The 23,958-nt window shown below is 47.0% G+C and overlaps 1 protein-coding gene across 1 annotated transcript in view; it reads left to right on the top strand.

The window, feature by feature from the left end:
• LOC114868150 (collagen alpha-1(XXV) chain) overlaps positions 1-23,958 on the top strand; it is a 101,086-nt gene that overhangs the window by 71,133 nt on the left and 5,995 nt on the right. The window contains exons 9-35 of the mRNA XM_029171566.3: positions 838-873; positions 5,060-5,086; positions 6,331-6,375; positions 8,219-8,263; positions 8,691-8,717; positions 10,306-10,350; positions 14,067-14,099; positions 14,511-14,546; positions 16,146-16,190; positions 17,369-17,431; positions 18,248-18,316; positions 18,911-18,955; positions 19,387-19,431; positions 19,629-19,706; positions 19,926-19,949; positions 20,562-20,606; positions 20,725-20,769; positions 20,845-20,925; positions 21,005-21,067; positions 21,150-21,200; positions 21,566-21,592; positions 21,688-21,768; positions 22,044-22,079; positions 22,590-22,643; positions 22,740-22,793; positions 23,194-23,220; positions 23,461-23,514. Of these exons, the coding sequence (XP_029027399.2) occupies positions 838-873; positions 5,060-5,086; positions 6,331-6,375; positions 8,219-8,263; positions 8,691-8,717; positions 10,306-10,350; positions 14,067-14,099; positions 14,511-14,546; positions 16,146-16,190; positions 17,369-17,431; positions 18,248-18,316; positions 18,911-18,955; positions 19,387-19,431; positions 19,629-19,706; positions 19,926-19,949; positions 20,562-20,606; positions 20,725-20,769; positions 20,845-20,925; positions 21,005-21,067; positions 21,150-21,200; positions 21,566-21,592; positions 21,688-21,768; positions 22,044-22,079; positions 22,590-22,643; positions 22,740-22,793; positions 23,194-23,220; positions 23,461-23,514 (1,281 nt within the window). The remainder of the gene's footprint in view (positions 1-837; positions 874-5,059; positions 5,087-6,330; positions 6,376-8,218; positions 8,264-8,690; positions 8,718-10,305; positions 10,351-14,066; positions 14,100-14,510; positions 14,547-16,145; positions 16,191-17,368; positions 17,432-18,247; positions 18,317-18,910; positions 18,956-19,386; positions 19,432-19,628; positions 19,707-19,925; positions 19,950-20,561; positions 20,607-20,724; positions 20,770-20,844; positions 20,926-21,004; positions 21,068-21,149; positions 21,201-21,565; positions 21,593-21,687; positions 21,769-22,043; positions 22,080-22,589; positions 22,644-22,739; positions 22,794-23,193; positions 23,221-23,460; positions 23,515-23,958) is intronic.

Raw genomic sequence — 23,958 nt, 5'->3', positions numbered from 1 at the left:
GTTAAAGTGTTTTCGTGTTCATAAACTGGACTTTGCGTCAGCGCTGGAAAGGTTTATCCCATTGAAAACCTTCTAATGAAGCCCACTTTAGCCACATCGCAGTTCATTCCTCTGCTAGCTAAACACGACCGCGCTCCCTGGAGGATGCTCGACGTTTGTACTTGCTTGTTTTTCATTACGACGTAGCATTTTCCATGTCGCTGGCATGGCAGTAATTCATGTGTGTGCTGCCTGTGAGACAAAGGAGAAACAGAAACGGCTTGTCAATTATGTTGTGTCATAAAACCTTCTGAGGGCTCCAGCTGATCTTTATTGACTTGGCAGAGTTCGCGGTGGGAGTGCAAATATATTAAGTGCTGTTTATCTTCCTCTCTCCAAGTTTTTGATGGTGATTGTTTTTAGTCATTCCAGTTACAGTTGCAACAGTTGTTGCATTTTTCCAAGAAATTACACGTCTCCTGCTGAGCTGCTGGTATTTCACTAATGATTTATTTGCCCGGTCGTGAGTCTCACATAAAAAAGGTGTAAATGTCACAAAAGAGGCAAAACTAGGAAAAGGTTTGGGCGTGACTTTGACACTGGACATGGATCAGGCATTCATCTTATTTAGGCCCCAAGAAATGGAGCAACGTCCAACTTTGGAGCCAAGTTTGAACCAGAAACAGACAAGAACATGAACACAAAGACGTTAAAGAGGAAGAGATTCAAGTGCTTTGTTTTACCAGGAAACTGGACGTGTTTGACTCTAAACGATGATGTTTTTCAAATCTATTCATGTTCTTGACTTTAAATAAAGTATTAGCTTAAATTAAATGGACTTCTCCTTATTTTCCATAGGGTGATTCAGGGCAGCCGGGAGAGTCGGGACCCATGGTAAGAACTCATTAAAATAGATTTAAACTGTATTTATTCCACCATCACAGCTTTGTTATCGTCACCCGTTGACAAGCAGTAACACAATGTGCATCCTTAAAACCGTCTGTTGTTTACGTCTCTCCTCTGCTATAAATCAAGGTATTTATAATAGTTCTGTAATGTGGGGACGCTGCCTCTTAATACATCACCTAATATTTTAAAATGTACATTTCTGTTTATGAGACGTTCATAAGGAGGTTTAATGATACTGTAGTGAATATTAATAACACATTTTATGATGCCCTGCTAAACCGTTTTTCTCCAGCAAACCCCCTCGCGCTGGACGAGGTGTTCCCGTTAACAGAAACTCGATAGCGCTTGTACCACTTGTGGTGCTCGGCAAATAAAGCACTTGATTAAGGTTTCCTCATAAAAGCTGTCTTGAGCAGGTCAAGACGAATTCCTGTGAAAAAGCCGGGTTGGAAAAACGTGACTCGCCAAAACGCTTTGTGATGTCAGTTTTCACAAGTGCAGGGTCCAATAAGTGAAGTTGACAGAGGAGGTGTTATCGAGAGCCTCCATGTCTGATTCCGTCTCCTCGGACCTTTCTGGGGAATTGGAAAGAAGTGAAACAGACGCAAGACGGGTTTGAAGCTAACAATGCTAATCACTTTACATGCTACAGTACCCATCGCTTTGTTTTAATGTTGCTGATTTTCAGCTTTTTGTTAACTTTTGAATTGCTCACTGAGGCATAAACAGCAAAGTAGCGCCTCAGTGCCTGCACAGCCACTTTGTGACAGCAGCTGGAGTATCTCGCTCTCCGAGACTCAAATGGTGAAGGGGATTGAGAGTGAGCTCAGCTCTGTCCAAAAGAAATCAAGTGCTCGCTATAATTCCTGAAATAAGACATTATTTCATGAGCACATATGCAGGTTGACACTAATGTAGGTTTCATAGGGAGTAATGTCATGGATATCAGCCCTCCCCTCCTTCAAAGGCTGTAAAAAGACACAAGCTTCTGTTTCCAAGCAAAGGCAGTTTGTGCACGAAGAAAGAAAAGCTAAGATAAGATAATGGATTGGAGAGAAACCTTTCTGTAAATGATCATAAGGGTTGTTAAACCTCAGGAGTGGGAATAAAAACAAGTTCTTCATTCACAACCTCTGCATCCGTCCACACCCTTGATTGGCCTTCGAAAATCAATAGGAATGAGGTTTGCATAAGGAAGCAGACTGATGGGCTCCGGTGGGTTCGTGCGGCACACTGACGGGTCACCAGTAGTCGGGGAGTCAGAGGTTCCTTAAACAACTTCTGCCTCTTGTTTTATGCCTTATAGCGTCCACTTGACACAGCTCAGTGTGTGTGTGTGTGTGTGTGTGTGTGTGTGTGTGTGTGTGTGTGTGTGTGTGTGTGTGTGTGTGTGTGTGTGTGTGTGTGTGTTTTATGTAGATGCTATTGTTTAAGAGGCAGAAGTGGATTCCAGAGTTTTCCAGCAGCTTTCCAGGACATATGGTGCTGGTTAGAAGGATTAAGCTCTTGTGGAGCAGCGCGGAGGAGGGGGAGGTGGGAAGAAGAAGAAAAGGGAAATATTTTCAGGACTCGATTCAGAATCATCAGTGCCATGAGGTCTCTCTGGGCTAAATTAGGGGGTCTTCAACTTTCTAAAGGTGGCTTGAAGCCTCAGCACACAGTTCTCATTTCGTTCTGAATTTTGCTTCAAAAAGAATAAAGATGGAAAATGTGCGGTGTACTCTTCGTGGCGTAGCCGAAGAAACCATCTGCTTTCTGGTGTTACTTCCAATCAGGCTGCAGAAGCTCAGCGAGCCTCATTTACATCCTGCTCCGTCCATATCTACCCACAATGCAGCAGTGACTCACCGTGGATGTTCTTTAAATACCGCAGCATGCACGCATGCAGGATGTCTCCTTTTTAATTAAACCATACCTATTATTATATTTTGGTGTCTTCAAGTTTCTCTTTCCATTTAATGTGAATCCAAACATGAGGCGCAAAGATGTGAGGACTCGCTCTGTGGACTCCAGAAATGCTGTGGCCACTGAGAGAACGGACTCTGCGTGGAACAAATCTGTGTTTCCTAAAGGATTGTTCTCTTTAAGCGTGTGTCCTATTGTCAGAGGCAGGAGCCATCTTTAGAAAGACTGAGGCCATTACGTCACATTTTTCACACAGAAACTGCAAACTGAGTAGCTACAGGTTAAATCATGAAAACAACTGACTAAATTCAGGTGACTTGGATCCAAAAAAGAAATTGTACCCAAACCAATATTATCAGCAAATGGTCTAAAGCTGTTCTGGAAAGAACACTTTAGTTTAAGATCAATGTTATTGGTCTTGATGAAACAGTGACATTTCTTTTGCACACATCCAGAAAACATCCAGACTGTTGTTAGAGACACTGGTCTGAATTCCTCCCTTTGTTAGCAAAGATACTGTAGTTGTTGTAGTTGTTACTGCAGTTATTTTAAACAGCAGAACTTTGTTGCATAACCTTAAACCCCCTGAATCTGCGAACAGGCTCCATGCTCCAACATGCTCATCAGTCTTTTCTGTTCTTTGATCAGCCCAAATGTTCTTCCCAGAAATGCTGAGCAACAACTGCTTGCTCTGGAAGCCCTTCAGACTGAAAGCGGGCCTTGACCCGGCAGTCACCCCATTGTTTGTCATTTCCTTGCCACAAATGAGAGCAGCAAACATTCACTGCTTTGTAGGGGTTCCGATGAGCAGCTTCAGCCGGCGCCCGCTTGAAGCTGCTCATTCAAGCAGCAGAACTTGACAAATACGTACTGCTGATAATCTTCCTTTATGGAGAGGTTTGGGTTTGACTCGACTTTTCATTTTCAATGTCGGAGCCCAATGCTGGGAACAAGAGCGGCACGGCTGAGGCTTCCTCAGAGGCTCTTGACTTTGTGAAAAAGCTGCTTCAGAGCCAATAGCTCCTGAGTGCTCTCAGATGTAGCCAAGCTAATTAGCGCTGAGACGAGTGGCACATGCTCTCACATACCTAGTGGGTCATAAAGATGTTTACCAAACCCTACTGAGGATAGCTAACAAAGCCTTTTAAAGGCCAACAGGAGGAAAAACCTTTCTCTTCTTTGGCTGCAAGAACGAGAGCCGTTCATTGAGGTTTTTGTTGTGCGTGCGGATGGAATGCGCCACAAATGGGCTGCGACTGTGCGAGCTGTTTCTGTAAATGTGAGAACGCGCTGCTGCAGGGATTTTAACAGGCAGCAGAGGACGGGAACCACTGGAGCAGGAGTTGCTCGGTGATCGCCTTGTTTCGGCTACAGAAACTGCAGAAGTCATGGGAAGATCGAACAAACACTTGATTCCCAGAAACATGGTCATTATAATAGTTCTTTTTAGCGAAGCCAACCTTCCATTGTAGCTTTGGCCATGAGGCACCCGTTGGCTCCACTTCAACTTCACAGAAACTTGCACTGACAGTCAGATTGTTCAGGCAGAATGTGTCCTCGCTGGCTACCTTCAACGCAGGCACATGCGTGTTATGCTCATGGGGGGACCAGATCATTTCTAGTGCCAGCTGTACGACACCGGCGTGGAATAAGGCTGAGACGCCGCTGCTGTAGGCGGTTGTGAGCTATCGGGTCGGCGTGGCTTCGACCCAACTGCATGGGATGGGCCAAATGGCACCATTTATTGTAGTTCCTGAACGCAGTGAGACAGATGTTGCACAAAAACAGCCGAGCGTGAAGGTGGTGATGAGACTTATAGGAGGGACTGGTTCACCTCGGATTCATGGTCACAAAGCGGCTCTGCTGGTTTGTGCTGGTTTGGACGGGTTCTGGTGGAGCATCAGCAGCAGGTTGTAGAGCTGACACATGTCAACACATGTCAACATGTCAGCTTTTTGACCTGTTTAGTTAACGGACCAAGGACAGAGATTAGCATTAAAACATCATTTTGTTATTCGTTGACTCGTTAGATTCCTATTTATGGTACAGTTCAATGAAAGTCGTTGTTCAGGAGTGAAACAAGGGATGGATTGTGATTCTGCTCTGCCTGAAGGGTGTGTGCTCCCTCTACGAAATCCTGCCGGAGCCCTGCCAGTCTGCGCTGTGACCGTCTTGGCTGTGGAAATCGTATTACTTCATGATACATGGGCTTTTTTCTGCTCCCATTTCTCCTGCACTCACTCTTTCTGTCTCTTTTCCTTTATAGGGGCCTGAGGGGCCACAGGGGCCAAAGGTATGTTACCGAAATCCTGCTTTTGTTCAGTTTGGTTTTAGGTTATAAATGAGATTCCTGGTTCCCGCTCTCACTTTTCATGCTGATAAAGCAAAGTTTTTATGACGTTCATTTGTCTTTTATTCTGAAACTCAATTACTTTGGCTTTGGAGTCAAAGCTATTGTGCACAACGGTGTAAAACGCACACGCTGGGAGGCGAATATGTTTGCCTGGCAAATAGTGGTACAGAGGCAAAGTTAGGGCAAGTAAATACAGGAGATGAGAATTATAGCTCCAATAAGAAGAGGAGGGAAGGGAAAACGGATGACAGAAGGAAGGAGACGGAGAACAGAGAACCTGGAGCTAAGTGCTGTGATACGAGCTGTGGGTCCCTGGCGGCGCTGATGTGAGAAACAGATGTAGGCCGTATCCAGCCATCAGGTAGCTGCCAGTGTTTGTGCAGCGTAACCCAATCAGACACTTCCTGTCTGCGCTGTCATCTGTCGGCAGAGGAGGGGGGGGGGGGCGGAGGGGTCAGCGATGACACACTGCCGTGTTAATGACTGGAAGGCCAGGCCCCAGGCCGCTCAATTAGATCTGCTGCCAGTGTCCGTTCAAGTTTCACGGCCCTGATTGATTTTGTGTCACTACGAGAGGCGCGTGAATCATATATTCGAAAGCGATTAAGTGGGAATAATAATATTTTATGAGCTTTCCCTCCCTAATGTGATTCATTCTTCTTTATATGTAGAAAGTGTCATGAAGATCAGTTGCTTTGCACGAGTGGAGTCGTGTGTAGGCTGCCGGTTCACAGAACGGGACCGCGGTAGCTATGAATCACTTTTATTATGGAGGGGAACCACAAATAGGCAACACAAGCAAACCACCAGGCGAGAGAGTGGAAGTTCATTAAAAACACGCACCCTCGGAGTCTTAATCATCCTCCACGTCGAGCTAAAGCCGAGGACGCAGACGCAGGAGCTAAAAGACGTCTCTCAGCTTCCAGCCCTGAAACCCGTCTACTTTGTCTGTATCATCCATAACTTAGCACCTTAAAAAGTGGCATGCAGTATTTATTCTGGCCTGGTGTGATCAGATCAGCGCACACTGAGGGAAGTGATGGGGACGGGACACGAGCAGCTCTGCTGGGATGGACGCGCTCTTATTTATTTGACTTGTAACAGTGTTGAGTTTCTCTAAAAGCTGAAAACAGTGGGATCATTTAATAAAATGCCACCTAACGTCTCTGCTGTTTATTTCCCAGGGTTCACTGGGGCCTCCTGGCATCTCGGGCGTTGATGGACACAAGGTGAGTCACACAAACATGGCGGCTGATGAGAGCAGCACATTTGGCTCGGGGCTGTTTACTGATTGCTCGTACTGGTTTTTAGCAACGAAACAGATGTTGCTGCAAGATTGCGCTTAATAAAAATCTCCTCTAGTTGTGTAATTTTATTTTTCACGTGGGGGGAAATAAGCGGCATTTCAGAGTTGAGCTGGAGAATGTTCCAGAACTCAGCTGGACAGTTTTAGATTTCAGTTCCTTACACTTCGTATTGCGGCTCCGCTGAGCAGCTCCTCACGTCCCTCACAAACCACAAATAGAAGACTTAAGGTAATTTCCCCCCACACCTGTGAGTGTTTTGTCTTCAAACGGCTCATACACTTTAGGACACTTTGAATTTTTATTAGTCTTTTTTACCAGATGTTGCACTTCTTGGTATTGTAGAATTTCCGCCCCTCGTCGTGACATATTCAGAGCGCCGTCCGTCCTCATCGCTTCCTCACCGACCGCAGAGTCGCGCCCGGAGCCGCCTGCGAATCTGCTCACGCTGCGGCCGCCCGTCCTCCGCGCGTTTCATTTTCACAGTGAATAACAAAGACGCAGCGCAGGTGTTTCACAAGCCGGGGAAATTGGAAAAGCACATTCGCCTCGGCACAAACGTGGGTTTAAGTGACGTGACTGAATGGAGAGATGACCTGGGAAGCGTCCGCGTGCGTGGTGAAACGAGGGGAGAGGCACGAACGGTGTAATAGGAACCAGAGAAGAGGCTCCATTTTGGAGTTAGCGCTGGTGACAGCACAGGCGGAGGCCTGTGTGGGGGGGGGGTCGCCTGCATGAAATAGAGCTCCAATCCTTTGCCATGCATTTATAAAACAGAATCTGTTATGGTATGTAAGCGTCGCTCAAGCAGAAAGTTGAACTGCGCAGACATTAAAGCCGCTCTGCCAGCAGTGTCAGGTTGACTGGCAGACATCACATTGATCTGACATGGATATCCACCGAAAGGCAGCGATCGCTAATGCAAACCTTACCAGCTCCACGCTCGGAGTTTTTTAATCAGACTCCATCATCGTTATGGCAATATATTATCATCATCACGTCAATGACTCCCATATGTGAGCTGATAGATGATACACAAGTCCAGCCTTCGGTATATGAGGCTTTCACCACTAATGTGCAGTAGGCAGGAGACTCCCAGCGCACACGGATACTCTCCCAGTGCTTCACGCTAAAGGCCATGAAGCATAAAAGTCATTGGGTAGAAAGGAAGGAGAATAATGTGCATTTAATCCAAATAATCCAGACAATAGTGCTTTATTTTCTATCTCAGACACATTGGTGGGGCTCATCCAGTTAAAGTTGTCCGTGTGGGATGACGAATGGCTGCTACTTTTCGGAAAGGCTAATGATGTGGTAGGTTTGCAAAGGTCGCGGGGTTAATTGTTTTTGGCAACAGATGGTCCGAGGTTGTTTTCTGGGAGCGAGCAGCGTTTCCTACCAGCAAACTGCCATCCATCAGCCGGACTTGGCTTCGCCCCTTTCGCTCCCCTCCAGAACCAGGGCAGAGATAATTGGCCTTTTAATCAGCTTGTTTATCCCCTCCACATTCTGATTTAGCTTGTGCTTTTTATATTCTGTGCCTTTTTTATTCTTGGTACGTAGTGTGATGTTAAATGGAAGGCCTGTTGTGTGTATTAAATCCGCTGTCCAGTCATCAGTCCGACCTGCAAACGCGCAGCAGCTGTGGTGCACAGCAGAGTTCAGCCTCTGTCGGGTGAAAGGTTATCTCCACTGTGTATCTGCTGACCTGAAATCAGAGTTCACGCGGCTGTAACGGCACATTGTGTGTATGTTGTGCTGCCCGTAGGGGGATGTTGGCATCCCAGGACTGGACGGTGTCCCCGGAGCCAAGGTCTGGTGCTCACGTGCTGTGTGCTCTTCACTTTTGCCAGTTAATGCTCGTGTTTTGTTTTGTTTTGTATTTTTCATCCTTCGCCAGCAGAAACTTTCTTTTTGCTTTGTTGTCGTTAGGTTCTCGTTGTGTCTGATTTATTTTGAACGTCCGTACCTTTTGAGTTAATGTTTCCCATTTTGCATGATGTTTATGTGCCACTATATGTTTCATTGGTGAAGTAGTAGTTGAGTCTGTTAATCTTGTGAAAACTGTGCAAGTTGGAAAAACGTACTTGAAGGCAGCAATAATATCATCAAATTTCCACTATCTGCCATGACTTTAAGCTCAGATATGATCTGACCCTTGTCGGCTGCAGTAATTCCTCGGCTGAGCCGACCCCTCTTGTGCTTTCCTGTGTTTAATCTGCTGCTTTCTCTCCCAACAGGGTGAAATGGGAGCTCGGGGTGAAAAGGTAAAGTGTAAATGCAGATCCTCAAAGATTCTTGTTAGCATCAGCCTTGACATCCCGCCATGTGTTAAAATGGCAGCCGCTCTCGCCTTCGCTCCGGCTTCGTTTGTCAACGGCCGTTCTCCTCTGAGATCTGCCGCCAGTGAGTCAGAGATGCAGTGAGTCACGTCTTATGAGGGATCACAAACTGAGTCTGTGCAATAACCTCACGACAGCAACCAGGTTCTCGCCAGTCTCCAATTATAACTTACTGTTGAATGGGTGGGAGGTGTAAATACTGACACAGTCCAGAGATGTCGACGAATAGCGCTGTCCTTCAAACTGGAGAAATAATGCGTCTCCTAGCAACCGTAGTTGTGGTATCACAGGTAACTGATTTGCCGTGTACAGTTACAGGAAGCATTTAGATTATTAGTCAAGATCGGTGGAAGTGTAACATGACCACTCACTCGCCTCAGCCTTGTTACATGTCAGAGTTCAGACACATTAGCTGTCTATCGTTTCAGAAAGTTCAAATTGTGCATTAAAATATGCATCTCAGTGACCTGCAACATCCTCAGGTTGGGAATCGCTGCTGTTTTTCCGACTGCGCGGCTCTGTTAGCATAAACTGAAGCTTTTGGCTGCGTGAGCCGCCCACAGAGCCAGCGGGCGAGTCGGCCTCGCAGATAAACACGTGTGGTCAAGCGTAAAAGCCATTTTTAATATTGGTTACAAGGACACAACCTTTGATTTCAAATGGTTGTAATTGTTATTCCTCGTGTGATTTGCAAGCCATCATGTGGAGTTATCACAGGCGAGGATTTATCAGACGTGAAGTGACCGGTTCTCTGCCAAGGCCGGCGCTGAGGCCGCTCCAAAGCCCGAGCTTCTATTTTGAGGGGAGCCAGATATTTCACATAAACTGTTGTTTTTGGCTGTGGGGGCCAACTAAAGCGCCAGGAGGCAAATTTAAGAAAACACCGGCCTGTAACAGATAAAACCTGACACAACTTTCTCAATTAGATCTTTGGATTTGCTGAAACCCATCGGCTGTCGATGCACCAGTGATCTGATGAACGTAGATGTGCTAATTGGCACTAAACGCAAATTATTCCTATGTTTATTAGTGATTAAGAGCAGTGGTCTGTGCATTGGCCATGGAAAGGCTGAAACCCCTCGATGGGACTTCTCAGGAAGACGCTGTCGTAGCTGCTAGCGTGGCTAAAGACATTGAACCTATTGTATCCTGCTAAGATTGAAGATCTGTGGATTCACAAGTGACACTCCCCGTTGACGCACAGTCCCCACAGAAAATGCATGACATCACCTGAAATCAATCATGGAACCCTGTGATGACTCAGTTAGCGAGCGGAGTGGATTCAAGCTAACGGCACTTTGCTGCCGCTCTCTTGGCGTTTTCTCCAAACATCCATTAAGCTGTTTTACAGGGCAGTCACTCAGGGGAGGAGGACGAGGGCTGAGTCCTACCGTGTGTAATGGGCGTCTGTCACGTTTAGGACCTTGTTCTTTGCATTAGCACATCTGTCTGTTTATCAGCAGCGACATTAAAACTTAAACCACTTGAAGACGTGCTGTTCTTTCCGTCACAGGGCGACATGGGCGAAGAAGGACCCAAAGGTGAAATGGGAGAGAAGGTATGTGGATCCCACTTTCCCTGTCTTTGTCTTTGTTTATGTCTGGGAGCCGGCGCAGACACACAGGCACAACGTCTGGTTGAGGCCAGGGAACATAAAAAGAAAAACGTCATGAGAGGAGAAGCAGCAGCGAGAGCCGAGGCCAAGGCCGCGCAGCCCACGTCATCCTTTGTGCCTAATGTGGCTCTAATTGATGCTACGGCCTCTGCTTGGATGCCTCCTGCATTCGTTCATGTATCAAGGTGTGATCCATTTCCAACAAAATGGAGTCCAGCTCAAGTAATAGATCCTCGTTTCAGCCTGAAGAGCTTTTATTTTGGGGAAGAGCTTTTGTTTGTGTGTTTTTCTCAGCACATTAACATCATGGACATAATGGGTCACAGCCTCATTTGTATCAGTTGAACCTGTGACAAATGTTGGATTCAAACTGCAAAGTCATTTGAAAAGCAAACAATTATGAATTGGAACAAACTACGGGTGGAAAATGCTGACTCAGCTTCTCGTACTTCGGGGATGTTACGGTCCCAGAAGTTGGAAATGCTTCTTTTTGCTACAGATGCGGCATTAGATACAAATTCAAACTATAAGTGATGAGAGCAGCGCTGGAGTGGAAGCAGTGTACTCAAAACGTCACTGCCAATTTACTGCTGCTCAGCAGAGCACGGCTTCGATAGCCTCGCACTTTATGGCTCCTCAGGTTGTTTTTTCTTTGCGCGAGACGACGAACGCGGCCGCCAGACGAGACACCGTGTGAGGGAAACAGATGCGATGGGATATCATCTGTGGAAAACGATCCAACAAAGAGGAACGCGGAGGGCGATAAAAGTTTGCAGCTCCAGCAGCGCTTTGATCTGGTCCAGCGACGGATGGAGCCAAGCGGAGCAGAGGAGGATTTCAGACTTCTGCTGCCGATCGCCTGTCACTCCTCCAACGCGTGCTCGCGTGTCCCGCAATAGAACAGGAAGTGGAAGTGAGAGTTTGACGTCCTCTGGGAACGGACTTGTGTTCACGGCAGCGGGTTTTCAATTAGAGGTGAAGCGACGTGTTCACTGGGTGCATCCTCTGAATCTGTTCACATCAGCGGGACTCTGACGGCTCCAGTGGAATCATTGCAGGACTGTGTGGTGCAGCCTTCGCTTCGACCCATAGTCTTCAGCAGGGCATCCTCTTTGGTGTAACACACTGCAGGAGCCCACGCGAGGTCAGGCTGTGAAAGCTGGAGCTGGTGAGCGGAGGAAGCTCAGACTTTGCATTATAGAAGGAGCTTGTTTTGACGGCAGGAGATCTGTGGAGTGTGACGGAGATGAAATGACAGGACACACACTCAGCTGCACATTCTCCCTCGCACACACTCAGATGCTCACATGCAGAAGCATCTGATGTCAAAGACGCCGTGTTGTGACACACGCCGTAAAATAGACCTAAACTTAAGGTTTTATTAAGTATCATCATCATCATGTCTTTATTATAACCAGTAACAACTGGTTCTAGACGTAAGAGAATGTATTGTGGCAGAGCCCAGAAAGATCGTCTGTCTCTGTGTTGAGTCTGCAGGTCCAGATCCACAGTTTATGGTTTAATGCGAGGATCCGCCTGCTAACATCTCCCCAGAACACGACTGAGGCTGCTCACACGTTTTGCACAGGTGGAGTCACGTCAGAGCCCAGTCAGCGTCCGCGAGGCCTCAGTGGTCTGAGCTGCTGCGTCTGCACACGCTCTGCTCCTCGGCTCCAGTCGGGCTGCACCCGCTGCGATCGTCACACGGCCCCGGGATGTTTTCTCCCAGCGCGCGTGGGATCCGCCGAGCGGCGTTCCGTTAGCGCTCCCATCTGCCGCTTTGGGCTGCAGACGCGATGTCGGCGTTCCCGGGAGCCGCGCTGAATGTAAACACTGCAAAGCGCTGACGCATTCCAAGCAAATAGGCGCAATTATGTCATCGATGTAATCGATTACATGTGTGTTGTTTCTGCCCCGGAGTTGTGTTTAGTCAAACTGCATCATGTTGAGCAACACACAGAAAACACAGTAATGTCAACAGAACAACAAGATGCTCAGCTCACAACAGCTCCGGCTTCTGATCCGTCATGGAGTCATTTAATATGCAGCAAACACACAGTAAGTAACTGTGTGTGTTCCTTAACTATCATTAAGTATGAATTGAAACGCTTCCATCAGACGTCTGATGTGTCTCTGGCCTCACTTATAACAAATCATTACCACAGTTGAAGCTTTAGTTCTGATCCATTTACTTCTTTCATTTGCCACTGAAGTATTTAACTAGGTGTGAAATTAATTGTGCTCATTCGTGTTGAAGGAACGTGTAGATACTGTTGTAGATGAATGAGGGTGGGGCCTCGAGCGCCCGGCGCCGACCCGTGCAGCGCACGCCTCGGTGGAGGCCGCGTTTGACTCGTATCTCGCTGACGACCGTGCTGTGATCTCTCTAAAGGTGCAATATGCAGGGACACTTCGAGGTGCGTGGGACGAAGCGCGCTGTGGCGACGGCTCCCCGACCCGCGGATCACACTACGCTCTCACACTATGCTAATGGGCCCAATAGGGACACTTCAGCGCCGCGGCTCAGCCTCACCTCCACCAGCCGCTGCTTTTTTCCGTCCTGGACTGGAGGAACTCCATCAGACTCCTGCTCGGTGTCGCCTGCTGCCGTCGGTTGGGTTTTAGCGGCGCAGCAGCGGGGAGGTGAAGTGTTAATTGCTCGCGTAGCAGCGTCTGATGCTCGTTTTCACATGGGTCAGATGGCGATTTAATTAAAGGCGCGTTAACTGTGCCGTAAACGTTGTTTGTCATCATAATCACTCCCACTGGTTTAAATCCCGCTGAGATTAATAATAGGAAAAAGCAGTTTAACAAGGTGGGGTCTTTTGTAGTTGCTCTTTCCTATAAGATGCTGCGATTAAGTAAAGATGTGAAGCATTCCTACGTTGGCGCTGCTGCCAAGAAGCAACAGGTGAAAACTTTGCTCGGAGCCATTTCAACCACCAAACAACAGCAGTGACACTGGACAATGGAGGTTTATCACATGGAGCAAAATATGAGCAATGGGAATATTTCATTTTATGTAAAAATGTCTGAAAGCCGTTCAGTTATTTTTTACAGTTTTGGTAACTAACTGTAAAAGTTCCTCTCAGATCTGAAACCGTAATAAAACCTGGAACGATGAGTGTGAAGACAGGGGCTCGGTACCTTTGAGAACGCGGCGGGGCCCAGCTGTAAACAGTAAGAGTTTATTGTCTGCAAAAAAAAGCCACAATTAAATCCGCCTTGTGTGCTATGCATCGTAATGACGGCCATAAAAAGCCGAGGGTGAGAGTCATTCCTTCAGCAGTTTCTGAGCGTGAGGCGTATGTGTAGCGAAACCACACCAGAGCCTGAAGCTGCGTCTCCTTCTCCCGCTCCCTTTTCCCACCAACCGCCCGTAATTACGCTCATTGGCCCCTTGTTTTATGTGTTTTTACTGTACGCTGCAGTCGTGATGTAGAGCCCGTCTCTCCACAAGTAACGCAATGAAAAACGGCCTCGGCAGTTCTGCCGGACCTCTTCCAGCCTGAGCTCTGTTACAGTCGAGTGTGGAACCGTGAGACGGTCGTTTCAGACCTGGGACGGAGCCGACAGCCAGACCCAGCGGTGCTCAGACCTCCTTCCTTGTTGATTTCCCTGCTGCTGCTTCTAAGCCTTGTTTTTTACTGCTTTTCTAGGGAGATGCCGGCTCCTCGGCAGCAGGCATCAAGGTGAGCGCTAACACAAGGCTAACGTTTTTTCAGTAGCTGCTTTTAGACATTGTTAGTTGCAGCAATTGGAAAAAGCTGTGCCACAAAACGAGTTGGACACAAAGACCTTACTTCATGCATCTTCGCTCATCAGTCACCTCTTCATAGTCTCGTATCTGACCTCTGACCCCAGCGGGTCCTGCCACATTTGACCTATAGTCCTTTGTAGCGTCCATCACACTGCCCCCATTGCCACTTTATGCTACCGTGTACTTTATACTGCAGTATTTGCAGTATTGGTGGCAGCAGCGTTGGACAGTGTGGTTGGTGCTACTTCATCTAGTGCCCACTCAACAACAATAGCACTGAAACTGTGACGATAAACGTTAATTGTGAAGTAATAAGCTTCATGCAGATCTCCTTGTGTTACAGGGTGAACCTGGAGAACCTGGACGTAGTGGACAGAAGGTAAAGGCTTTTACCACAGCTCTTCGCCGTCCGGCAGGCTGGTGCCGTAGCCGAGCAGATGAACTAGATGTAGACGTTACACCCTCAGCTGTCAGTCGAACAGACGTGATCTTAGAGGATGTTGGACCTGGCAGGACTCAACCCTCGCGTCTGAACTCTGTAGAGTCATAGCTGAAGCAGCACCAAGTTCAAGTTATGACAAATGATTTTAGACCTGGTTGAACCTCCATCTTTGGAGTGTAATTGGATGGTTGTTAGGTACAAGTGGGCGCCGAGGGGTCAGTGAGCAGAACGAGTCCTGGACACAAACGCTTTGGCTCTCCTTCCATTTTTCTTGGCCTAACAGATGCTCCGATCCAGGGCCCGTGTCGCACTAACACCTCTGGATGTCGCTACTGCTCCGTCCGTAGCAGAACCGGGTCATTGACAGCTTTGCACCAATGCAACTTCACAAGTGTGCGTTGTTTTAGCAGCCCTGCAGAAACGAGCATGCAGCCGACCATCAGCTACTTCCTGCAAACTTAAAGCCACTTCTTGTCCCTGACCAGACTCACTGCTGAAATTACACCAGTGCCCCATTTAATTACACTTTTTAATCCCGAGTGCTGCTCCCCATTAATTTCCCCTCTCTTGTCTGTTTGGACAAACTGCTTCCAGACCGAGAGGCAGTGCTGTTCTTTAACTGCTGTCCTTATCTCGTTCCACAGTCGTTGTGCTTGTGCTGACACACTTACAAACAAACTATCTCGTCAGAACGACCATGGTGAGCTGCTGTTGCTCCCAAACGCTGCCACTGGACGCCATTCAGCAGCCGTCCACAAAGAGACTTTTATTCATTAGTTTTACGATGCTTTCATTAGCCACAATGGATATTTACAGGCCTCTCGCCGATCTCCGGAGCACCATTACAGTTAATCATACTCTCAGTGGCGCTTATAATTTCTTTTCATATGCCATAAATACAATGGTCCTAATAGAGCGTGAAATTATTTCGAGTCAGAAATTTATTTTGAAAGTCTGGCACAGGCCTCGCGAGGGACCTGACCTCTGCTTTTTCCACGGCTGAATCAAGCTGTGTTGCTCAGACGTGCATGTGACCGTAGTGTGGAGCTCCCAACCTGACAACGACCCGACCTTGGTAGCGGAGCAACGGGCCAACATCGAGCGCTCGCGCTGCCAAGCTCTAACGACCTCGAAGGCACCGCAGCGCTCTCGACCCGCGCTTGCAACTCCGAAGAATCCCATGGTTTTCCCCTCCAGAAACCAGAACTTTTCACACCTGCCCAAACCAATAAAGTCATAAAAGCAAAACTCTGTCGCACTGTGTGAAGGGCTGAGCGTTCTAACCAGCACTAATCGCTCCGTGGAGCCGTGGCTGCATGACTTGGTACCAGAGTGCATGTGCAGTAGTGTCTTCTAGTGCCTGCCGCAAGCAAACGACAGTCAGGCCACTTCTCCGCATTATAGCTGCTCCACAGCCAGAAGAAACACGCAAACTGGAAATAAAGTAGAGCTAATAGAACCCCATAGAGGCCACAAATGAGGCTTGACTTAGCTTAGCTTGGCTTGGCTGTAACGTGTCACACTTTTCCTGTGTAGGGAGAGCCAGGACTTCCAGGGCTGCCTGGACTCCCAGGGATAAAGGTAAATGCTTCGCTGTTTCTACCCCCTCCGCCTCCCAGTCACTCCTCAGTGTTGTCCCTGTCTACGCGCTTCAGCAGAATTCAGTGCAAAGCCCAGCTGACCTATTATCATGACACATTAAAGGCTCATCGCTTGCTTTACTTGCTGTGTGGGGCTTGTACCTAGACTGTAAGAGCTGGAAGCACATTAGTGCCCGAGCCTTCGGTGCAGTGAAAAGGAGCTTAGGGAAACTGACAAGACCAAACAGTCAGCAAGAAAACTGTCTCATTAAGGTGTATGAAAAGCGTAGAGAGCTATGAATTATAGATTGGAGCCGTTTCCCTTCCTCGAGGTGGTGGCGGGAGACGTGTCAAGACTACTGCTTGTTAAGAAGAGGAAGTCAGCCTTTTATTTGCATAGTTCTTTAACGGGGCTTTTATTGTTTTACTTAAGGATCTTGTTTTTCTGCCACTTCATAAAAAAAGCCGAGAGCAGATGGTGAAACACGCACCAGCATCGCGTCATAATTCACTGCTATCTTAATCTGGAGGAGCCGCGACCACGTTGGTGCATTTCAGGATCATTAGCTTGAAATATAACGTGTGAATGCAGGGAATGCTCAAACAAGCATGATGAGATAATGCTTGTTGCTGTTTTGGTTTTGTTTTTCCTCTTTTTGAATGCTTGTAATCTGCCAGCCTTGTAAAACCAAGAGGTCCTTTCATTATACATTTTATATAATCCTGTTTTGACTAAAGAGGCCTCAACGCTTGATGGATTCTAACAATATTTTGCTAACGTAGCTCTGAACTTGGCTTGCACTTTGTTCTGCTCTGCCTTCTTCACTGTTTATCCAATCAGAGTCCAAACGTTTGAAAAGCAAGTGTCCGTTACTTCTGCGACGGCTTCCACGCTTCTTCCCCACTGCTGTGCTGTAGGTGGGAAACACTGGTTGCACATGTTTTAGCAATCGATTTCACAATCAGGCATCGCGCTTCATCCTGGCTCCTTCTGTGAAAGTGCAAAGAATGTTGCCGGCCCCCGTTCAGTAGCCTCACTTCCCTGTGCCGTTAGGTGAAAGCGGAGGACGACAGTCGGTGTGTGTTTGTGTGCATGCACTCAGATCACAGCTTTTGCAGCCAGGTCAGAACAACCCCCTTTGGGTAATATAATATATAATAACACGAGTTTGATTTCAGGGGGAGCCTGGATTCCTCGGCCCCCAGGGAGAGCCAGGGCTTCCCGGGCTCCCAGGAACCAAGGTGGGTGCTTTTAACTAATTAATCAGTTATAACTGAACCTTTACATGGGATGTTATTGGCATTAGGCTGTGCAGGTGTCCCTAATAAAGTCCGAGTGATTCCAGACTAACATGAGCGTGGTCATCAGTGACCGTGTGGTGTCATTAACGGGGTTCGGGCTCATACGGGCTGATCCTCAGCTGCTCCCTTTGAGTCGTGACATTATCACACTGAGCACCAGCGGCGATAATCCAGACGCTGGAATGAATGTTCAGCGGGCGTCTTCAAATGTCAGGGTGACGCTACACAAACAATACCACGCTTGATGGCTTCTCCTTGTGCTCGGCCTGTTTCACAAAAGCATGGGAACACAAGGAAGCGCGTTTGTGAGTTTATTCATAATTCTTTGCGTCTGACTTATCATTAGCGAGCGGTAATGTGAGAAGGAAAACACTGTGACTCAACACACTTGAATAACTTGGTTTTAAGTATCTGCAGTAAGTAATGGAAAGTGTGGGCTCTGCTTCCTGCTGCACCACATCTCCATCTATCGGCCTCCCGCCCTCACTTCAGTCAAACACACAAACATGCACAGGATAAGGCACATTGGCGGGGTTTCTTCGAAGTAGACGCAACCTTAACAAACATCGCCGTCTGAAAAGAAGCACAGTGTGCTGAGTCAGCATAAATGTCTGTTGACTGTGAGTCTGTAGGAGCTGCCCTTCATTTAGTTGTATGACAGTAAATAAATGGAACATGACCAGAAGATGCTCACGGTGCTTCTAGAGTGCACTTGTCATGAAAGCAGTGGTTCCACGTCTTCTCTGGTTGCTTTAGGGCGAGAGAGGCGACCACGGGCCTCCAGGGAAGGGCGAACGAGGAGACGTCGGACCCGTCGGGTTAAAGGTCAGTGATGCATGTGTGCAATGAATTACTCTGTAATTGCTCATAACGGTTCCTTCACTGTGTGAGGGTGATGGATGTCTGCTGCCATCTAGAGTTTAACCCATCTAAGTGCAAACAGCACAGTTCCTCAAGGGGTTTAAGTTCATCTAATGTTCAGCTGGATAAACCATTAGGAGCTGTATTGAGTCCAAGGCTTTCCCTGGAGCCTGCCCAACGTAAACCAAATACTAATGACTTCACTACTGTTTATGTCTCGTCCTGGCCCAGCAGGTAGTTTAAGCCCCAGTCTAAACTTGGACGACCCACATATCTGTTTCCCGTCCTATGAGCGACACCCTCCTTTATCAGCGCCACAGCTCAAATAAACACTTTCACCGTTGCCTGGCGGTAGCGGCTCGTGTTGTTCTCTCAGGAGCAGCGCGACAGCTTGACAGCAGGTCCTCAGTGAAATACGCGTTTCAGCTGCGTTGAATTCTTCATGATGCTGTTGGATTGAATCCATAACGAGTGGCTGCTCTCTGTTCTCAGTTTGATGTTTATATCTTAAGCACTTAACGTTTCCTTTCTGTGACGTCCCCTTTGTGCTGTCGACAGGGTTCACCAGGGGAGGCTGGCGCTCCGGGTCCTAAGGGGTCAAAGGTGAGCACGGCAGACATGTTTACATCAAAGAATGGTCCGCTGAGAGTTTGCAGGTGATCCAGATGTTGGATTTCCCCTCATAGATGACCTGTTTAAGTCACTGCTAATGGCTTTAACGTATGCGCTCATCCAGATGTCGGCTAAACGTGTTTTATCGTTAAAAGAATGTTATTTAACATATTAATAGTCAAACATTGCAAATCATTGCAGCTGCAGTCTTTCATGTAGAACTTGATGGTGGTGGAGCATTATTTTATTCTATTCTTGCATCTGCACTGCGCCGCTGTCTGGATTAGCAAGTTACCTACTATGTCCTGCCGGGTGCTTTTTTTTTATGATACTCTCCAGTTGCTATAGTTTTTCACAGTAGTGAAAGTAGTGAGTATAAATGACAGTTCTCTGAGACTTGTTTGTTTTTATCGTCACTTTAGGGGGAGACTGGAGATAAGGGGGATTTGGGCTCCATTGGACCAAAGGTTTGCATCCATCAGTCTCCTCCTTTCTTCTTTTATGATTGTACAATGTTTTATTTCTCCTTAATCGCCCCTTTCAGCTAATGCATCCTCACGCCACCACTAGGGGGCGACAGTCAAACTTGACCTCCCTCTTTACTTGTGTGACGATGCGTAAGGCGAAGCGTGCACAGTATTAATGCGTTACTCCATGTTTGCAGGGCCCCCCAGGACAGAAGGGAGATCAGGGATCCACTGAAATCATCGACTACAACGGGAACATCCAGGAGGCTTTACAGGTCGGCTTTACATGTGGCAGATCTCATGTAAACTCATGCTGAGTTTACATTTATTAGAAAATGCTAAACTCTTAAAGCAACACTGTTCAGATCTTATCCCAGAGATGATGAAGTCATTAATAAACAGCTCTTTGTGAGGATGTGTCTATTCAGAAATGTGCTGACACTAGGGTTTCTTTCTGTCTGATCTGACCTCCTCCGCTGCTTTGGTCCCTGCAGAAGATTACCACTATTACAGTAACGGTAATTGGGCCCGGATCCGTGCATTCTGTCTGTTGTGTCACCTCCACAAGCGATCCATCTGTCATCGCATGGACCCAACCCAGTTTATTTGTTGTCCCTCACCAAGCGACGTGTTTGTTTAACAGTGTGTAAAAGAGTTTCCAGTGCTTCACCTGTGCGTGTGTGTGATGGCCTTCTGTTTTGCCTCCTAAACGTGTGTAAAGCATCCTGTAAAACATTCTGTTAGAACTTATATTGTAAGAGTTTTAAACTTGAGAAAACGATAGTGCCGCTGTTGCGCGGAGCACAATAATAATGGCCTTATTAGCATCATGCTAACAACAATCAAAGCATCACTGTTGTTACAACCCCCCGGTCTCGTGAGTCACAGACGTGTTTTTACTCCCACAAAGCCTCGTCTAGTTGATCATGGAGCCGTCTCGTCATAACATGTGGCGTTGTGTTTGTATTTCCTTGCTAACGTTGAAGACTCCAGCATGTTTGTAACTTACCGCTAACATGTTGTGCCCCGTGGTCACTTCTGGTGTTAGCGAACCATTCTTGTTCCTCATTGAAACCAGATCTTGGTTTTGAGTAAAGTTATATTTAAACTGTTTTTCTGTTTGTGTGCAGGGTCCTCCTGGGCCTCCTGGACCCCTTGGACCTCCAGGTATAAAGGTAAATAATGGCTCAGGGTTACTCTGCATGTTGACATTATCTGTGAACACAAACTTATTGATATCTGTCCAGAATAAGTATCTTACTGTTGCTTTTTACTATATGTCTGCTGCTGCAGGGGGATCGCGGGATGCCTGGTCTCCCTGGCCTCGACGGAGAAAGAGTGAGTTCATTATTGGGTTAGTTGAACGTGAACATTTTGCAATTGTTTGTGTACATTCTTGCTTTCTTCTCTTAGGGCTACAAAGGTTCAAAGGGAGACATGGGAATGCCAGGAGCTTCAGGGGATAAAGGAGCAACTGGTTTGCCTGGGCTTCCTGTAAGAATTAGTCAAACAAGTCAAACGTGTTAAAGATGCCTGATACACTTAACTACAGAAACAAATGTCTTCTCCTCAGGGCGTCAATGGGGGCAAAGGCGATAAGGGAGATCCAGGCCTCCCTGGTCCTCAAGGTTCTTCAGTGAGTCCTGACTTAGTGTCTTAGTGTTTATGATATAATGTGCATCTTCAGCATTATTTGGTGATAATCCGTATAATGACAGATCATTGGCCCTCCGGGACCACCGGGGCCCCATGGATCACCAGGACCCATGGTGAGTGGTACAGTATAATAATCTTTACTCATCTCCATTAACATGCAGTCATTATGAACTGAGACATGTCTGCTCTGTATTAGAGTGTCGTCTCAGTACGTCGCCTTCTGTTTTCTGGTTTTAACAAAATGTCAACTCCTTCAATCAAGCATTTCATTCTGATGAGGACTGGACATGTTTTTCTGCTGTTTTTGTTTTTTGTTCAGCTTTCTACTCTGTAATGTTGTGAATGGTCTTTTTAGTTTTTGTGGTATTGGTGGGTTCATTTGTTTGGAGTCAAATCGGTTCAAAAGCAGCATTTGCATGAAGAGACTCAACAGATGAATCAGCAACTAATTTTTATTTCATGGTTTGACGATTTGCAGGGACCTCATGGTTTCCCTGGACCAAAGGTAAATCTAAAAACATGCATTACTCCTCATAAAGGACCTTCAGGCTCATTATAATCTGTGTCACATCTCGTGGTCTGGTTTCATAACTTCTCCAGGGTGAACCTGGACTGCATGGACTGAAAGGTATGCGAGGAGAACCAGGACACAAAGGGGACCGCGGACCTCTGGGTCTCCCCGTAAGTACAGTCCAGTCACGCATCATCTCCTACCATAGACACTCCTCATTTCTATTTGAGCCCTGTCCTTAATGCGCACGTTTGAGTGAGCATATGCATTTGTGTGTGTGTGTGTGTCTTTACTGCCTTCCCCATTTTCTGTGTCATGCTGATCCCTGTAACTCACAGTGTTATTTAGTTGTTGTAAACCCTGCCATCGACCTGTCCCAATAACTGTGTTCATCTGGTACTAATCCCGCCTTGTTCATGTCACTCATACCTCCATAACCACACAGGGAGCCTCCGGCTTGGACGGCAAGCCTGGAATCAGGGTGAGTGTCATGTGGCCACCCAGCTTCTGTCTTCTGCTCTCCCGCTCATCCTCCATGTAGTTTGATGATTTCATTGTGACTGAAGGTTATTTAAGACTTTGGTGGGTTTGTATATGTTGGCTAGTCGTCATGAGTTGAGTGAGCCACACTGAGTCCATGCACCACGCTGGCATTTTAAGGCCCCCATTCGTCCTGTGCTGCATTAACTCGGCATTAACACACACTCATACATCAACTGTGTCAGTGTTGTGTCTGTTGGCCAGTGCATGGTTACTAGCAGCAGGTGTGTGTGTGTGTGTGTGTGTGTGTGTGTGTGTGTGTGTGTGTGTGTGTGTGTGTGTGTGTGTGTGTGTGTGTGTGTGTGTGTGTGTGTGTGTGTGTGTGTGTGTGCTAGGAGGATTGTACATACAGTACTGTATCTGGATGCTTTATTTATGTTTAATTTGGATTATAAAAACACCTTACGAGTCCAGTGATGTAAAGTCACCTTGACAATGCTCCTCTCTGTAGGGCATGGATGGGCCCTCTGGTCCAGCTGGCCCAGCTGGGCCGAAGGGTGACATAGTAAGATTGATTTGTATTATTTACCTTTTCTGTCATAAACGAGTTTCACTTTGGCCACTTTATGTGAATGCAACACTGATTGGTTTCCTCTCTCAGGGGGAGAAGGGATCGCCAGGCGAGGCTGGACCAAGAGGCCCGTACGGACTACCTGTAAGTCCATCAAAAGATACTGTCAAGAATCATTTGACATGACGGGATCTTGGCCTTGTATTAATTCAATTCAGTTTATTTATATAGAAGCACATCACAACAGCATTCATCTCAGTCCTTGCAGAATATAATAATGCATCTGTCTGATCGACTGGGGTAGGGTTGTTTAGAGGGGATAGTGACAGGTGTCATAGGTTGAACAGAAAGCTGAGCCACTAACAGTCTGCAGCCAGCCTTGTCCTTTAATTGGTGGGTGGGAGGACATCGGCCTGTTCCGGCTGGGGTGGGGGGGTAATCATAGGTCACAAGAAGAAGCACTGAGCATGCACATAGTTCAGGTGTCATGGTTATGGGCTGGATGGTGGTGTGTGACATTAAAGCCTGTGTTCTCTGCTTGCAGGGAGCTGCTGGGACACCAGGCTTGGATGTAAGTCCGTTTAACTTCATCAGCTCAAGTTTACGGAGGCGACAAAATGCAGCAAAAAAATCTGTATAAATGGGACAAAATGTACGTCTCCAAAAAAACAGTTTAAATATTACAAGCTGAGCTCCACGAGCTGAGCAGCGTCCACCTGCATCCATCAGCCATGGCTGCGTTTGGTCCTGATTTTGTAAGGACAAAATGAAGAAAAGTAAAATCCAGAGTAACGAAGTTGTGCTTTTACAGGGTTTGCCAGGATTAAGGGGAGAGAAGGGCGACGTTGGGGAAAGAGGAGAAAAGGTAGATGTAGAAATGGTGTTAACGCGACAGAGGACTGGTGTCAATGGACAGTGATGAGAAATACAGTGTCGACGACATGAAGCAGATTCCTGTTTATTTACACCGGCGCTCTTCACTGCCTCCTAACCAAAAGCTTTTATTTTGCAGATATTTCAAACATAACTCGTAGCATTTGTGTCGCCTCTGCAGTTGAAAACCAATTGGAGCTTAACAGCCCATAAACCTGTGTCACCCAGTCAGACCAGCTTTTGTTTTGCACTTTTGTCATCTCATTTCTCTATATCACAAATCCAGCCTCATTCTGAGGATCCAGCTGTGGTTCCATCTTAAATCAATCCGTCCATTGACAGCAGGCTCTTACCGTTCATTTGCTGATTGCCTGTTGTTTCCATGCACGTTCATCAATCCACACCTTTCACCTTGTAGAGGTCTGGGGCCTGTTGA

The sequence above is a fragment of the Betta splendens genome, chromosome 2 (genome assembly GCF_900634795.4).
Source record: "Betta splendens chromosome 2, fBetSpl5.4, whole genome shotgun sequence".
NCBI lineage: Eukaryota > Metazoa > Chordata > Actinopteri > Anabantiformes > Osphronemidae > Betta > Betta splendens.
Note: the sequence above shows the minus strand (reverse complement) of the source record. Positions and strands in the feature narration are given on the sequence as shown.